At 39.2% G+C, this 17,798-nt stretch overlaps 2 protein-coding genes across 9 annotated transcripts in view; both read right to left on the reverse strand.

Moving 5' to 3' along the window:
- Window positions 1-17,798, reverse strand: part of LOC144650899 (uncharacterized) — a 217,039-nt gene that overhangs the window by 87,222 nt on the left and 112,019 nt on the right. The window lies entirely within an intron of this gene.
- LOC144650892 (uncharacterized) overlaps window positions 1-17,798 on the reverse strand; it is a 136,523-nt gene that overhangs the window by 6,633 nt on the left and 112,092 nt on the right. Inside the window, exons 1-3 of one of the 8 annotated variants that reach the window (XM_078510674.1) lie at window positions 3,199-3,853; window positions 1,329-1,724; window positions 996-1,076 (exon numbers count right to left, since the gene is read on the reverse strand). The exons of 6 other annotated variants lie outside the window; for them this stretch is intronic. In XM_078510674.1, coding sequence (XP_078366800.1) covers window positions 996-1,076; window positions 1,329-1,724; window positions 3,199-3,820 — 1,099 coding nt within the window. In that variant the 5' untranslated portion in view covers window positions 3,821-3,853. Of the gene's footprint in view, window positions 1-995; window positions 1,725-3,198; window positions 3,854-17,798 lie in introns of those variants that run through there. One more of the 8 variants, XM_078510669.1, reaches the window with a different exon arrangement.

A 17,798-nucleotide genomic window follows, 5' to 3' on the forward strand; every position in this document is an offset into this window, starting at 1 on the left:
AGATATGGTTCTCCATATCTCATGTTACCAATAAAATGTACATCGTAAAATGAATATTTTGCATTGTAGTTCATTTTTTTCCGTATCACATACTTAATCTTAGGATACCTCCATCAAGCGGTCAACCTTTATTAAGTGGTCATTTAAACATTTCCCGAGGGTGACCGTTAAGGTGTCTGTGTATCCCTTCCGTATACGTTTTTCCAAATATTTTTGGAAAAAGTTCTTCAAGCTTTCCGTCTAGGCAATCATTTTTCTCCATCTACATGAAGCCAGATGTGTCGGTTTGGGCACTTCCAGTTTCGAGTGACATACACGAGGTAGACTGGATTCTATGTCGTTGTGTTCTCATTTATGAAAAGCACTTTAGACGTTCACATGTAATATTAAAACTACCGTGTTTTAAAAATTCTACAAATAGCAATGAACTACCCTGGAAACCAAACATTCAGTCTATACACAAGGTTGATGTAATGGGCATGATAGATGGTACATGCACATGTAGATTTTTTGTAAAAATAAACAACAACAACCACCAAATGTACCCGTGTGGGCGAGGCTCTTTTCTGATACAAATATATTCATTGAACTTGTATTTTAGGGTTTTATTGTTTCGTAAAGCTAATTTTGGGAAAGCAAGGGCTGTCATTAAGTTTTTAAGCAGCCATTACATTGAAGTTAACACCCATAGCATTTTGCTCTGTATGCAACGGTAACGTAACACCAATCGTCACCTGTAACATCAGGTGAACTGAGCTGTAACAGGTGTTAGAGGTTACGGCCCTTAATGACAGCCCTGGTTAGGGGTCATAAGGGCATTTCTCAACTTACTTTACTGTTGCACCTTAGACGTTTCTATGCTACAGCTACATAATTCGTACAGAAACCAAGTTTTACTTGATTACTTAATGTCATTATAAATGAATGGTGGAGATTTTAAAATAAACATTTCTATTATTATGAGATGTATTTATGGGAATTCAAATTAAACTAACCTGGCCTGTCATCTTTCATCGTTCGATCCCTGACATTTTCCTCCAGTTGTTTCACTTTCTCGTCTGTCTGAGAAATGTGTGCTTTGACACCACTGAGATCATCTTTTACTCCACTGATATCATCTTTTACTCCACTGAGATCATCGTTTACTCCACTGAGATCATCTTTTACTCCACTGATACCATCTTTTACACCACTGATATCATCTTTCACTCCACCGAGATCATCTTTTACTCCACCGAGATCATCTTTTACTCCACTGAGATCATCGTTTACTCCACTGAGATCATCTTTTACTCCACTGAGATCATCTTTTACTCCACTGATATCACCTTTTACTCCACTGATATCATCGTTTACTCCACTGAGATCATCTTTCACTCCACTGAGATCATCTTCCACTCCTTGGACACGAATCAACAATTCTTCGCTAAGAGTTTTCTCAACTGATACGAGTTTTTCCAAAATTGTTTCATTCTCTTTCATCTGCTGTTCTTTCCAATCTAGAACTGCTTCCAACTGTTTATCATGTTCCTCCAGTTGAACTCTTGTTAAAGATTGTTGATCGTGCAAGCAGGAAACAGTATTTTCCATTTCTATTTGCTCTATTCTCTGTTGAGCCAATATTCCTTCAGTTTTACTGTGGTTCTTTACGAGTTCTTTGACATCTTGTTGTACCAGAGAAAGAAGATTTTGATCCACAGCATGCCCCATACACAGCTGACAACCTACGATAAAAAAAAAAAAAAACATCAATGGGTTGACAAAAGGGATGGTCAGGGATTGGATTTGATTAAGCTGGCCAGTAGGGGATGAATGGTAGGGGAATGGATTGTGATAAGTGTGGCAGGTAAGGAGGGATGTGTGTTAGGGATTGTAGGAGATAAACTTTGGCAAGGTAAAGTATGGTGTTTCAGTGTAGTAGGGCGAGGAGATGTGTTGCTGGCAATGGCGTCTATTATGGTGGGAGGGAATGTATAGTGGTGGTTGTAGGGGATGCAGCCTGGCAGGGAATGAGGCCTGGTAGGTGTGGCAGGATGAGGCTTTGGTAAATGTGGCAGGGGACTGGGTCTGGTAGTTACAGTTGGGGATGAATTCTGGTAGGGTTGATAGAGGTTGAGATGTGGAATGGCTGGCACAGGATAGGGTTTGAATTAAGTGCAACTTAGCAAGATATCACAGTTTATGAAAATGTGATTTGCTAGTGAACACTCAAAGCTTGGCATTCCCATTTTGGGGCTGGGAATGAAATGTGGTGAGGTTGGTACATGTAGCTGATAAGTTGTTGTATGGGTTGTAAGGGGCAAAATAAGGAATGCGTCATGTGGAATTAGGTGTGATACAAGTTGAAGGGGCAATAAGTTATGGTAGGGATTGTCGAGATTGGGGTGTGGTAGAGGAAGGGGAAGTAGGGGAATTTGAAAAGTGGTGCACTAGGGGTGGAAGGGAACAGGGTGTGGTAGGGGTGTAGGGTATGGGGTGTGGTAGGGTTACTAATTGATGCAGTGTGGTAGGGGAAGGGGTGTGATAGGGGCAGTTAGAGAATTTGAAGAGTGGTGCAGTAGGGGTGGATGGGGATAGGTGTGGTAGGGATAAGTAAAACCAGAGCAACAAACTAATCCATTGTGCCAGATCAACTGAAGGTTATGGCACTGCTGATTTATGGAATTATAGTAATATGTTGAAGGAAAAGTAAGAAATCTCACCACACCCATGTTACAATAATTTACCATCTTTATTATTTACTAAGCAACGTGAATGTAATGAGTTTTCAGTTTCTGCAGCTCAGATCAGACAAATACCAATATTAAGGAGGCAAGCGTGGCCGAGTGGTTTGTGGCGCTGGTGTTGTAATCCGGAGGTCCCCGGTTCAAGACCTGCCCTTGTCACTAGCTGGATTTGTTTCTCGGTTGTCCCGAGTTCAAATCCTCGACCACGTTTTGTATTTAGCCAACTGGTCTGTCTCCTGCCAGTTGGGATTTTTAACCTTGCTATGTTCATTTAAAAATATTTGTTTCCTCTGTTTCAGTGGCATGCCTGTAAACTAGCTATCTCGTAGAGATATGAAGCTAAGTGCATAACCACTATAAACACATTTATATTATATTATTACATATATATTAATCATGATTCATAACGAAGGAAAGCACTGATTTAAAAAGGATGAACCTTTAGGACTATATGCAGTGCAAATATGGTTACCTTTTGTTTTCCAATCAGAAAGCTGATCTAAAGCAGTCTTCTCCATACCACCAGTCAGTCCCAGACTTCTCACCAAGGTCTCCAACTTGGAGAAACAATCATTGAAGTTGACTTCAGTCCAGTCAGTGACATTACAATGGCCCCACTTGTTTCTTACATTTTCCCTGACAACATCAGCTGAAGCCTGAATAGAAATTAATGGATTTGGGGAAAGAAAAATAGGTGCAGGATTATTAAATCCCAACAGGCGAAGAATGGCACTTATGTCCAGTGACTCATCAAAGGCTGAAAATTCAGCAAGATAATCTGGCAGAAACAACTTGGCCAAGTCTACTGAACTGCTGATGTTGTAGTTGTAGAGGTTTTTATGCTTGCCATGCAGATGAAAATTGTTGTTAACATTTTGAAATTTCAAGTGTTTAAAGCTTGGATTAGTATTGACATGATGGTATGTCAATGTCTGTAGAGTGCATGGTGTGACCAGACCACTACAGTATATGTCCAGGTTGGCATAATGTGTGTCCATCCCTTTTTTGATGTAATCTCTAAATACTGGAGCCGCTACTTTATTCATGGCAATTCCCACAACAAGCCATCTCTTTTCTTCATTAGAGACCATCATCTTCAGTTCAGAAATTGAATTGTTCTCACAGGTTATAATTAAGAGGTAAACTTACATCTTAAAGGGCTGAAAAATGAAAAAAAAATAGGAAAAGAATATTTTGAGTAAAGTTATGCAACTAACAATCACTCAACCTGGTCTTTAGAGCAAGTTGAACCTTGATTAGCTGAACTTAAACTGGATTCATCGTAATGTGTGTGGTTGGTTACCTGGATACAAAACTGAATGTTTTGTATTAAAAGTTCTGAGTTTTCGACTTTTATTTTATTGGATTTGCTGCGTAGTAACTGGGCTTCGTAACAGGGTGTCATTACGAGATTGCGTTATCTGATTTATACCAATGCCAAATTGCAATTGTATAAGGCGGAGGCTCTGCCACAGTTAACATTTTGTCACACGATATGGGACTTTTGTAAGGCGTGTGACTCACCAAAGTTTAGGATGACGTCATTGTATAAAAAAGATTGGACGACGTATACAATATGTTGAGTGGATGACATTATATAATGATACCTTTGCCCTCCATCCGGTTTACTGACATAAAACACCGTAAAATCCCGCTTATAAGCCGTGGGCTTTATCAAGCTCGACGAGAGTCGTGAAGAACAGACAATTCGGACGGAGAAGGAAAGCGACTCACTTAGCCATGTTTGTGGTCAAATCCAACATTAATTTAATACCCGTGACGTGACGTCACAACATGATATTGTTACATACAAATTCGTAAGGGGTTTCGGATGGGCTTGTAAACGGAGGAGCCTATACCGGCTTATATCCGGGGGAGAGCTTACAAGCGAATTTAAAAAAAGTGCAGTACACGTTTCGAAATTAGTTACAGCAGTATTGATAAAATTCGTTTTAAATTAAGCATTAAATTTCATTTCAATATTTGAAACAAAATCAAATCTGTTACTCCATGAACGTTTTTCCTGTCAACATTTTTGTTTGATCACCTTACTTCTGAAGCACTTTGATGTAATTGTTTCTAGATGGTTGTCCAGGTGTTGTTATTAAAATATATTTAATTTCCATATTTATTCCACGAACCTGTTTTTAAAAAAATGTCGTTTTAATTTGAAGAAAGCATTGTTTTTTATTCAATCATTCTGTTCGGCCTGATGGCGACATCGACATGGTCATAACAACATAAAAAGAATATTTCAGTCTTACTTATGTCGATATGCCTATGTCATTTTGTTCCGGTTCATATCGTGTTGTTGTGTTGTTCACACTGCTTTCCGCCTTTTTTCATTATTTGTCAGAAGAAAAAGTTGGAGCGAACAAAAACCAAAAGGCGTTACTTTTACTTTGTAAGTACAGTCGACTCCCGATAACTCGAACCTTCAAGGAAAATTGAAAAAGGTTCGAGTTATCGGGAGTTGAGAACAAATGACCAGAAATAAGGAAAAAAAGGTGTTTTCTGTTTTATTTTAGTCATACACTGTACATTTTAATCAAATTTTATTAGCTTGGATAGAGAAGTCGAATGAAAATGGAACAATCCATTTCTAAATTACTGTACAAATCATAGCCATGCACACTTCACTTCAAGGGACAACAGATTTATTGATTTACAAGATACAGTGAACTGTAGTTAACTGTACCCTAACTAGCGAAACCTGAACTAGACTGACACTTTTTGTGTGATGCAAAAATGAACAAAAATTACACGGCTGCTTATAAAGAAACTCAATGTTTTGGACGACAGTACATTCGTTTTGACTTGTCACGTATTGACAGACGTGGCTCGAGTTTATATCGAGGGTAAAATCATATAGAAGATATTAATGACCTGAAGGAAAACGAAAATTGGTTTGAGTTAGCGCGAGGTTCGAGTTAGCGAGGGTTCGAGTTATCAGGAGTTGACTTTAGTTGAAAATTCTGTGAGATATGGCTTTTGTCTGCGTTTTAATATGAACTCAGGTCAAGCCTTAGTACGCGTGGTCCGTACTGGATAGGTCAATAACATTGCAGGAGTTATTTTGCAAGCTCGCTTCTAAAGAATTGGATGATAGAGGAAAAAACATCGATATTCGAACATCACAGGTAAGGAATGCAACAAAATAATAAACAAAAAAAATAATAATATACATGAAAAATGTCCTTGAATCTGATTGGCTTAGAGAAATGCAGTTTTTAGTAAACTCGATGCAGAAATGAAAATGAAATTCAGTGCAAAAAAGAGAAACAAACAGAGCATTCTGATTGGTTAATAAACAAAGGCACCCACAGAGGGCCAATCAAACGCTTCCACGCGATCTGAATGGCGCGAAGTTCGGATCTGCCTCGAGTTGCGAGAAAAATCATGGCTGGCGTTTTGAGCACAGTAGAGGACCAGAAGACAACTCTAAACACCATAGCACTGAAAAGCACTGGTTTTGGTTCTCTTTTTGGATTAAGTGGTTTCACGGGTAGGGAATTGCCGACGAAATCGAAACAAAGAGCCGACTAAGCGTCACGCTTTGATTGAGCGAATTTATTTGTAATAACTGTGCAGCAGCGTTTCGGCGTAGAAAATTGGACATAAAAGTTTAGCCGTGTCTTTATCAGATATAAAAACACGCATTAAACGTTAATTTCTTTTGTATTTTCTATATAAATTATAAATGAGTTTTTGAAGGACCAAATAGCCTCTGACTACATCGCTTTCGTCCAAGGCAGTGTTGTCAGTGTTGAAGGCAGTGTTGAAGTCGGAAGGCGAAACAGCTTATTTGGCTGGCCGTCGAAAGCGCCAAGGCAAACCTCGACAAGTATTAGAAGCAGAAGAAAATCTCTGAAAAAGGTAAAACCCGGAATCTTTTATCAATCAATTAGTTGAACTGTATAGCCAGATTTTTTGGCTAAAAAAACTTTTGAAACATTTTAAACAAGGTCAAAGCACAAACTATATTTAGGTTTCTTAAAAGAAACCTGTACATTGTTTGTGCTTTGACCTTGTTTTGAACGAACGCGTGATCATATTTGAATAATACAGTAAATGGTTTGAATAAATTGTTTTTGTACGAGATTTGCGCATTTTTTCTCGCAATTTCTTCATGAATATTATTAATAAGTAATCACATGATTTTTCAAGTGCAATTTGGGAAAAATAAGCACTATTCGCACTGCATAAATTATCAACATCGCATATAAGTACTACAAATCATGAATAAATTGACATTGTTCAAGTGCGACGGCTCCCGGAACATGCCTGTGCCTTTCTTCAAGCTTTCATCGGGAACTACAACGCAAACCTTTGACCTGAATGCGGAATAAGACCCATCAGGCTGGGTGTTTCCACAAATGTGTATTTCAGTGCGTATTTATTGATTTTTAAGCAGACTTGTGCGAGTTTTTTCGCCAGTCAGTGTTGAACTTATGCTCTGAATCGTTCGGCGTAAGTATTCGCACGGAGACCTCGAATGCGGTTTCATCAGCTCCATCAACGCAAATTCGATTGCAATACCTCAACAAAAAGCAGTTCAGATGCCTCAAGACCTACCGGGCCTTCTTTAACCACAGGCGACGCCAGGAACAATTGCGCTTGGACCAAAGGAGGTTTTTTAATATCCCAGATTTGCGGGTGCCCGTTGTCGGGGTTTAATAAGCCCTGAATTGTGGGCGAGGTTTTGCCGAGGTTTTTTGTGGGATGAAAGCATTGTCGCAGATTTGTGAACTGCTGCTTATCAAGTTTATTGTGTCTTGAATTGTGAGCGAGGTTTCGCTGAGTTTTTGTAAGACGAAAGCATTGTTGCAGACTTGTGAAATGCTTGTTACTGGAGTTTATTGTGTCTTGAATTGTGAGCGAGGTTTCGCTGAGTTTTTGTAAGACGAAAGCATTGTTGCAGACTTGTGAAATGCTTGTTACTGGAGTTTATTGTGTCTTGAATTGTGAGCGAGGTTTTGCCAAGTTCCTTGTAAGACAAAAGCATTGTCGCAGATTTGTGAAATGCTTGTTATCAAAGTTTACTGTGTCTTGAAGCGCAGGCGAGGTTTCGCCGAGGATTTTTGTGGAATGACAGCATTGTCGCAGATTTGTGAAGTGCCTTGTTATCAAAGTTATTGTGTCTTGAATTGTGAGCTAGGTTTCACCAAGTTCTTTGAAAGACAATAGCATTGTCGCAGATTTGTGAAATGCTTGTCATCAAAGTTTACCGTGTCTTGAAGTGCAGGCGAGGTTTCGCCGAGAATTTTTGTGGGATGACAGCATTGTTGCAGATTTGTGAAGTGCCTTGTTATCGAGGTTTATTGTGTTTTGAATTGTGAGCGAGGCTTCGCCAAGTTTCTAGTAAGACGAAGGCATTGTTGCAGATTTGTGAAATGCTTGTTATCAAAGTCTATTGTGTCATGAATTGCGAGCTCGGTTTAGCTGAGGGTTTTCGTGGGATGAAAGCATTGTTGCAGATTTGTGAAGTGCCTGTTGTCAAAGTCATTCTGTCTTGGATTGCGGGCGAGGTCTCGTCAAGCTTTTTGTAAGACGAAGGCATTGAGCGGGGTTTCGCCGAGTTTTTTCGTGAGACAAAAGCATTGTCGCAGATTTGTGAAATGCTTGTTAGTAGAGTTTATTGTGTCTTCGATTGTGAGCGAGGTTTCGCCAAGTTTCGCATTGTTCCAGATTTGCGAATGTTTGTTCTCAGGATTTGTTGTGTTGAGCTTTGGGCGAGGCTTCGCTGACAATTTGTATGACAAAAGCGTGGTTGTTGTTTGCGAGTTTATTTCTCGAGTCCATTGTGACTTCAGCTGCGGGCGAGATCTCGGATCCAGTTGTGGGTATAAACTACCTGGCGGAGGGTGATATCTGAGTTATACAAGTGTTTATATTTTACAGTCATTAATATGTTTTGAAAGGTTGACTTGTAGTTTTCCAATGTTGTGATTGTTGTTGTTTTGACATAAAGGGTTGTGCAATGGTTTTGTTGGGACTCCTCTTTTATGTCAGGTGTTGATTGTTAAGTATTCTCTCGTTGGCTATGTTTAGAAATGTGTCTTTGGCGGCAGGCCATTAATTGTAGATTGGACTGTAACCAGGATATGACATAATAAAAATGTAAAACTGAAGCGTTCTCTGGTTAAAATTTTAAATTAATTGTGTTTTGGAAGCACGTTGTTAATTTGCTATACACCAATTAACACTGGAGGTGATATTATAGCCTTGAGCTGGTTGGCATCTAATAGCCTGTTTGTTTTGTCCCTTACTATTTGGAATTTGAAAGAAAAGTACCGGGAACTTAAACAGGCAATGGACATGTTGACAAAGTCTTCGGTGGACAACCTACTGAAACGTATCGTGACTGAGCCTGGCATCGCGCCCTATAGCTGAGTTAAATTTAATAGGTTTGAAGCCATGGAACTGATCGAGGGACTGAAGAATGTAGCCTATGATACATGATAGCCCATGATAAAAAAAAAGGGATATGCGTACATTGTCTGATAGTGGTAATGGTACTTCTGCCGATGTTGGAAAGTAGTGCTTTGGCTTTTCAATTTAATACGCTTATTATGCTAAATGAGATTAGCGTCTAGTGGACGTCTAATGTAAAGAACATGAAATAAAGTGCTACACTGTATTTCTTTTCGTGTTGACACTCATGAATTTTGTGATCTCTTGTTACTTATTGTAGTCATCATAATGTGGGTCATTCATAAGTCAATAGGGTTTTGACAGCTTTGAAAAAGAGTATCTAAATCAACTCCCCCGGTTACACTGGGTCAAAGCTGTCATCTCTCTGCTGACTTGGGGTTCGTCGCCATAGGTGTTTCTCATCTTTCTCATTTGGTTCTCTCTGTCTAATTGTTTTTGTTAGACTAAAGCGACAACTTTTGCGATATTAAATTTGACTCCCGTGTCTTTTATGTGCAAACACTTCCCCAGAGGTCAGTTTGTTGGGTTGACTGGCGAGGGAACCCCATCAGCGGAGGGATGACAGCGAACCTGGAATGGAATCAACTGTTCGTAGTGTTGCTCTTGGAGACCCTTGGCAATGTGGAAGATTTGTTATTTAGAGACCCAGGCTATTTTAGAGTAGGCGAGCTGCATAACCATCTAGATTCGTGGAGAACAATTATTGGGGATTTTTCTTCCCCTCAAAAGTCTGAGATCCTCCAATTAATTGAGAGCAAAGTTTCAATCTTTCCATATTTCTGAAGTTTTTCAGCCTCTTTCGAGGATGAGACGTATAAGTCTGATAGTCCTCCAAGGAAGGCGTTTTTGAATAATGCGTCGTGTAAACCCTATGTGCAATTTATTCAACGAACATTGGTAAGGTGGGTGTAGTGGAGCCCCCCTTATTTAGTTCTTCCTTTAACAGTGGAGCCATCAAACCACGCCTCTGTTATGACGCTCGTTTTCTAAACTTATGGATGACAGACAAACCCTTTAGTTTGGACAGTATAATGGATTTACCGCGTTATGTTTCGCGTGACTCTTTTTAAACGGTCTTAGACGACAAATCTGGCTATATAATTTTTGGGCGTTTTCATGACGAAAGTGTGATGCCACAAGGGAGTGGCTCTTTTCAGAATTTAAAGTGGGTAACTACAGTGATACAGAAACTATAGTCGCAACTACAGTGATACTGAATGGCGATAATTCCCTATGTCTCATTACTTTTCTGGGTTTTCCTTGGTTCAGGGGTTGCTTGGAGTGACAGTTGTGAAAAAGAGTATCTAAACAAACTTCCCCGGTTATGCTGGGTCATGACTGTCACCCTTTGCTGGCCCTATGGGTTCCCCCGTCAACGTTTGGTTTTCTCCTTTCGACTCCGAGTTTAAAGGAAAAACTGTTAGCCTTTGTATAGTATTCTCCAGAGTCAATCATGGATTGACCAACAGGGGAACTCGATTGGGGTCGGTAATGGGGTGACAGTCGCGGTTTTCCTCGAAAAGGTTTACCAGTTCCAGAATGGTTATGAGGTCGCAAGGTTTGATAGAGGAAGTGTACTATAAAGTTAATTAGGTATGGGAATAAGACCAGGAATGAGGTTTTTGGAGTAAGTTTTGGGAGTAAGGTTTAGGAGTAAGGTTTGGGAGTGAGGTTTGGGAGTAGTGTTTAGGGATTAGTGGAGTGTAATGCCGAGAGGATTGAGATGTTGGAGTAGTCGTGCTTTATATTCACTGGGTAATGATGCAAGTGTTGTTTTGGTATTTTCTATTTGTGCTTTTGTGATTTGGCCTCCATTTGTAGGAGATCATCACTGGTCTCTTTGTTTGGATATGAGTTTTGGGGGTTTAAGAGCCCATTGATGGTTTCCTGATCGGTGCAGCATAGGTGATTTTAGGTGGGAGCCGAATTTTATCCCCAATTTTAAATGCGATGCGATGATTGTTGCAGTGCAGAATAGTATACTATTTACACAGACGAATGCTCTCCTATTGTCATGATATCAAGGCAGAAATTTTCCACTTCTTGGTTTTCAAAAGGATTTGCAAGGAAAAACGCTTGTGTTGGGGAATGGGTTTGTAAGGCCAAGTAAAAAAAAAAAACAAACAAACAAACAAACAAATGTTTCGCGTCCGGATTTCATGAAAAAGAGGGCGGGCGGACGCTTTGTTTTGCCAGGTAATCACATGATTTTGAGTGCAAATTGGGATAAATAAGCACGAGAAAATTTTTCAAATGCTAACAAATGTAGTCTTTAAAAGTATACTATTCTGCACTGCAACAATCATCGCATCGCATTTAAGATTGGGGATAAAATTCGGCGACCCGACAAGAGTCGCAGTGCAAACTAAGTACATAATGGGAGGGTGGGTGGGTAGGTGAAAAATTGTACCATCCATAATACCCTCAAATGATATAAACACCCATAACTGACTCCCAAAAATATTCAACAAAACAACCAGCTGGCTCTTAATAGCACTTAGTATGTTCCCTCCGCCGTCGCACTTGAACAATGTCAATTTATTCATGATTTGTAGTACTTATATGCGATGTTGATAATTTATGCAGTGCGAATAGGCTTTTATTCTGGGAATTTTTGGTTCAATTTTTCTGCGTGTAAAGAAGACGCGAATTCAGTTTGCTTTAGGTCGTGATTTCAGCAAGCCTTATCGTCTTGTTGATAAGACGTATGTACGGTACATGCTCTGATATAAAACTGTGTTCATAAATATTATAACACTTTTCACAGAACTGAAACTGCAAATGGTTGCAGCGCGAGAGCGACGAAAATCTTAGTGGAATTCACGACAAGGATTGCACTAAAAATCGCCGCGTAAATGGGTCTTAAGAATGTCATAAAAAGTTTTCCGAGAATTAAACATTTTTATACGTGACGAACTGTTAAGGTCACTAAGGCCCGGTTCAGACGCCGTACGTATCATGAGCCGAACTCAAATCGAATTTGGACCGACCCAACTGAATTGACAAAGTATGCCTCTTGATTCAGACGCCGTACTTTTTGGCCGTTCCGAGGCCGTTCCTAATACAGTTCCAATAATTGAGGTAAACTGCTGGCAAAATACATTATAATACTTTATGAATTAGGATCGGCACATGAAAAGTACGGCGTCTGAATCAAAGCCGTTCCAAAGGCGTTCCACAGGCGAAATTCTCGGCCAAGCCAGGCGGGAAGAACGGGTGAGCCGTTCCAAATTGAAATAGCCGTTCTTATTTGATTCAGACGCCGATCTTTTCATGTACTTAATTCAAGGAATTAGGTTCGGCTCATGAAAAGATCGGCGTCTGAACCGGGCCTAACTGCAAGAACACTGATTTACATTTTTTACTGTTTAGAATGATTTTTCAAGCGAACTTTTTATGTACAATGTAATCTAAACAGACTTTTAAAAAACCCCAATGGCTTTAGTCGGTATTCATAGCAAACTGCAATTTCGCGGCGGAAGTGATTTATTTTTACACACTGATGAAAGCATTAATCTAAGGGAAAATCTTTCAGATTTAGTAACCGTATGTATTCGATATGTATACATACCTTGCAGCTTTAATTTAGATTAGATCATCAAACTTCGGGTTGAAGAAAAGTTTCTGTCCAGCTAATGCCGCAAACTCCAAATACTGCTTTTTTTATATCATCAAATTCTTCACAAGAAGTTGTCACGATCAGTTTTTCAACTAATTTTTAAAACAATACACTTATACGATGACATATCGATTTTTTTTTAAAAAAAAAAAAAATAGATTTTTCAATGCAAATACTATTTTACTGGAACATTGAGTTAGAAAACCTTGAAACACCTGCCGAACGTTGTTTTTAAAATATTTCTGCTCTACCTTTGCTTCGATTTGCATTTGTGTAAAATTTACCGGAAACGTTTTACACTTGCATCATATACTTGCCTTAATTCGCCGCGAAGAGTTATGTCTTAGAAGTCAAGGGAGCCATTGCTTCAGTCTCCTTGAATTTCTGCCGGAACCAAGCCACGGTTTTTACCATTCTAAAACTGATCATCGATAAAGGCAATACGGCCTAAAGGATAAATAGCCTAAAGTTTAGGTAAGACGGTGTAGTGAGATTCTAGACCGAGGATAAAGTGCAAACGTGAAAACGCAAAGCGGTTTACATATCGATTTGTTAACTTTGATAACTGTGCAAAAAATAAAGAAATCGAAATTGAAATTTCTATACTTTAATTTAAAAAAATACCTCCTACGACCATAAAAATAATAACAATAAAGGAAAGAATAAGCTAATACAATAACCAATTAACGGTGCTAGGACCGGAATCCTATAATTAACTACCACGAGTTTGAAAAAAGAAACGAAAAGACCCTATACTATCTCGGCTCCCCGATGGGCTGTACAAAAACTCTCCCTCAATAGGAGAAATTGAATTCTATAAAATCATGAGTCGAAACAAAGAAAAGACTGAAAGACAAAGGGAAAAAAGTGAAGCAGCTGACGATGCGCTTAAATGGTAAAATTTTAGTGTTCAATGGGTGGAAGAATGTGATGTTGCTAAATAATAGATAACTTTCAAGATATGATCTATTTGCATCAAAAATAAATGTTTTAATTTGAGACAGCATGATGTAATAAGAATTTTAATTAAAAATCTACTGGATGTTAAAGACACAAATGATCACAGTTGCTTAAAGAGCGGATAACGCTATTCAACAGATAAATCGCTATCCAGTGGAACATAGTTTATTTTGTCAACAGTTTGAACTACTTGCCGCAGATGTTTTTGTGAGAATGAAAATCACATAATGTATATCTTCCACTAAAATACATGTACAACATTTTCTACAACTTGTGCAAATTACATATTTCTACAACTTTTTGTAAAAGGGAATCTTTTGCCCCCGCATGAAGTGTCTTTAAATATAAATATTGTGTCCCCACAGAAAACGGTGAGTTTTGTTTCTGTTCAACTCCAAATACTGTTTTTTTTTTTATTTCATCAAATTCTGCACAAGAAGTTGTCATGATCAGTTTTTCAACTAATTTTTAAAACAATACACTTATACGATGATTGATCGACTTTTAAAAAATGATTTTTCAATGCAAATACTATTTTACTGGAACATTGAGTTAGAAAACCTTGAAACACCTGCCGAGAGTTGTTTTTTAAAATATTTCTGCTCTACTTCTGCTTCGATTTGTGTAAAATTTACCGGAAACGTTTTACACTTAAGAGAGTTCCGTCTTGTCAAGGGAGACAACTGCTTTAGTCTCATCGTATAAGTAAAAACTTTCCCCTAGACCCTCAATGCTCCCCCTCGGTTTCCCGTGGGGACAGTCATTTTTATACCTTCAACTGAAAATAAATGTTCTGTGTTTTATCTTCATAAGGATCCGCTTACCGTTTCTTACTTATTATCTTAAGATTTTTACTGATCGGGTCTACAAAACAGTTACAAACGATCTGTCCGTCTTCACTAGTTTGTTGTTGTGGTCTTGCCCATAATGTATTTGTGAAGATACATCAATTTTAAAAACCTTCATGGGTTTCAGTTACGTCACAAGCCTAATCTTAGTGTCCAGTATTTACGGCATTCTCATGGAATCATGAATTCCACGGGCTTTCCCACGCCTTTCTACTAATTCGCAAGTAGCCTGAGAACAGGCTCCCAAGTTGAGCTGGCCGACATAAAATGAATCGGCGAGCGAAACGAGCTAAACGTGGGGCCCCGCTCGCCACGTCCGCTCGCGCGCGCTTCGCTCGCCTATTTTTTTTTTACGCCCTGCGTCACTTAGCCTGCGAAAACAGCCGCCTTTCACGCAGCAAGCGGATCGGAGCGTGAAAGGCGGCTGTTTTCGCAGGCTATGCGTCACTCGGGAGCCTGTTAGCAGGCTAATTCGCAACAAGCTTTGCAAAACTAAACCACCCGACTGCAGGCAATAAGGAATGTGATTTTTCTCTCGCTCTCCCTCTCTGCCTTCTTACTATCCCGCAAAAACCCTCGCTTTTTTTCGCTGTCCCGCAGAAAACCGAAGTCACTCGTGCTATACTGCTACGCTACGGGCGCTATGCCGCAATAATCTACGATTCACGAACTCCACACCACACGCCCTATCCCGCAAAACCGTTTGGCCGCTCATGGCAAGACTTTGATCCTCTCGTGTTTCTCGCTTCTTGCTTGTTCGAACCCTGAAGGGCAATTAGCAAGTGCTCGCAGTTTACTTTGAAGCTAAAAACAATTCCGTGACGAAGTAACGTTCCCTCTAGTTTGTGTTGTAGTTGTAGTCAGGTATAATTATATAGCCGTCAGTAAATCCTATATTGTCAGCGCAGCTAACATGTGACGAACATTAGCCAATTAGCACAAAGCATAGCGTCAGCCCTGTAAACTTGTCCTGTTTTAGTCGACAATGGCGGAATTTTATAAGGCAAGTTTGCTGCGTTTTTCTATTCCTTTTGAGCTTTTCAGCAATAGTAACAACAAAGAGAAATTTTCTACGTTGTCAGAAGAGGAGCTAGCTACACTAAGAAGCAAAAACCAAGAGCAAAACACCTCCAATAGTACAGAACTTGGGTGAACGTAAGTGCAGCGAAGCGAAGCAAGAAATCTGTCAGATATTCATCGCCATGAGCTAGATGCAATTCTTTGTCGTTTTTTGCTGAAATTCGAAAAAGAAAAGACGGCGATGAAGTACGAACGATATAGTAGAAAGGAGTATGTCAGATTCAAGAAGTTGTAAAGCTCTTCGGACACTTGTGTTTACGATTTTAATTGATTGATGCAGTGTTTTCACTCACTTTGTAGCAAGCTTCGCAAACTCAGGTGAATAAAACTGCACTGTTTTGTTTAAGTTTTATTTGTGAAGACAATGCTCTGAGTGAGTTGCATGTGCTGTGTTATGCCTACTATTGTTGAATGCTTTTTCCGTTCTGGACATAAGATTATTGTTTACGCTGGATTGACTGACTACAAGCTATATAATTAATATGTAACCGGACTACATGCTTGTCCAATTTTGGAAATAATTAGATTCAAAAAATTCCTCTGACAGCCAAATTGGACTCGGCCTACGGCCTCGTCCAATTTTGGCTGCCCTCGGAATTTTTTTCATCAAATTATTTCCAAATTGGACAGCATGTAGTCCAATTACATATACCAATCAGCCGAGATAAAAGATCAGCTGTCCTAACCGTTCATGACTGACAAGATAATAATGGGGTTAGCGTGTGTCACAAAGTGAGTAAAAACACTTCTTTGCATTTTCGGGCTCGAAGAGTTTTCAACTTTGAAAAGTCCATTTTTCATGAAATACTTGGTTGCTCATCAATTTGACTGCCTGCAGTACAATACGCAATGATACTTCACTCGGATCAAGAAAATCATCTTCTGACATGAAAAGTGACGACGCCACAAATCAAAAAGTAGCGAGGACGAGCGAGGACTGGGTAAAGTTGGAGATCAATGGACTTGAAAAATTGTTTTTGCAAAAGTCATCTTAAGTCTTTATTTTATTCTTTGTACTCCGAAGACATCGTAAACCTATTTACATTAATTTTACAACTTCTAAATACTGTTCTTCTTGGGATGGTAAAGATATTCAAAATGTTTCTCACGGAAAAGTTATCGAATAGGTTTTATGGACACGACTGAACATTTGATGCGAGACATTTTTGTGTTCTAAGCAACTTGCCGAGACTGTTGTTGTAAAGTACTGTATTTTTAAATTTCAGGCTTTGGATAAACTCACCACGAAGAGCTTATTTTAAATTTTTCAAACGTTATTTGTGAACGTTATCAGGTTTAAGACGCACAGTTTTGCAATTTTCGTAATGGAAGGAAGAGTGGGATCTTCATTCAAGGAGAGGCACTTACTAGGGTTGAAGAGTTGTGGGGGCTGCAATTTAAAAATGGTACCTTATTGTTACATATTTCGTTACTTGTTACTTATTTTCGTTATTTTTGTTACTTGTTACTTTTTTTTTGCAGGCTCGACCTCGTCCCCAGTACCAAAATGGAGAGATCCATCAACCAATAGACTGTTCATAGCCTCTCTATCTCTTCAACGCAAAAGAAACAGCGAGCGCTAGTGTGAAGCACGAGGGTGTGGGTGTGGGTGGAGCGAAGATAGCAAAAATACAATAGAAAGGCTGTAAACATCTTTGGAAAAGTAAACGGAACGCAATGCATGCATGCATGACGTTTCCCAAAGGCTTCTAAATAGTTTTCAGAAAAATTTTCAAAAAATTAACGTATACTAAATTTAAGTAACTGAAAACTTCTGTATTGAATGTTTGCGTTATCTTTGTAGCGTGACAACTGGTATAAGCCTGATATATGTCTCTCTCGAGCAACCAAGGTCAAACATGGTCTCTAAACGTCTAATATAATTTTTCTTTTTTTGTATTAGTCCTTTCCAACTTTCCTGGAGTATGCTGCTTTGTGTATTTCGCGGCGAATTCTTGCTAACTTGATCTCTATTCATGATCACGTCTTATTTATTCCTGTAGCTAGTTTCCAGTCCCATTCGGTTCTATTAGTCGATCGAGCGCAACAGGAGTACAAATTCCACCGACCACCTCATGACATTCAGCGTTGACATCGCTTAAAAGGGCACTAATTAGACTCTTTCCCTTG

Source organism: Oculina patagonica, chromosome 4 (genome assembly GCF_052425735.1).
Source record: "Oculina patagonica isolate OP01 chromosome 4, crgOcupat, whole genome shotgun sequence".
Classification (NCBI taxonomy): domain Eukaryota; kingdom Metazoa; phylum Cnidaria; class Anthozoa; order Scleractinia; family Oculinidae; genus Oculina; species Oculina patagonica.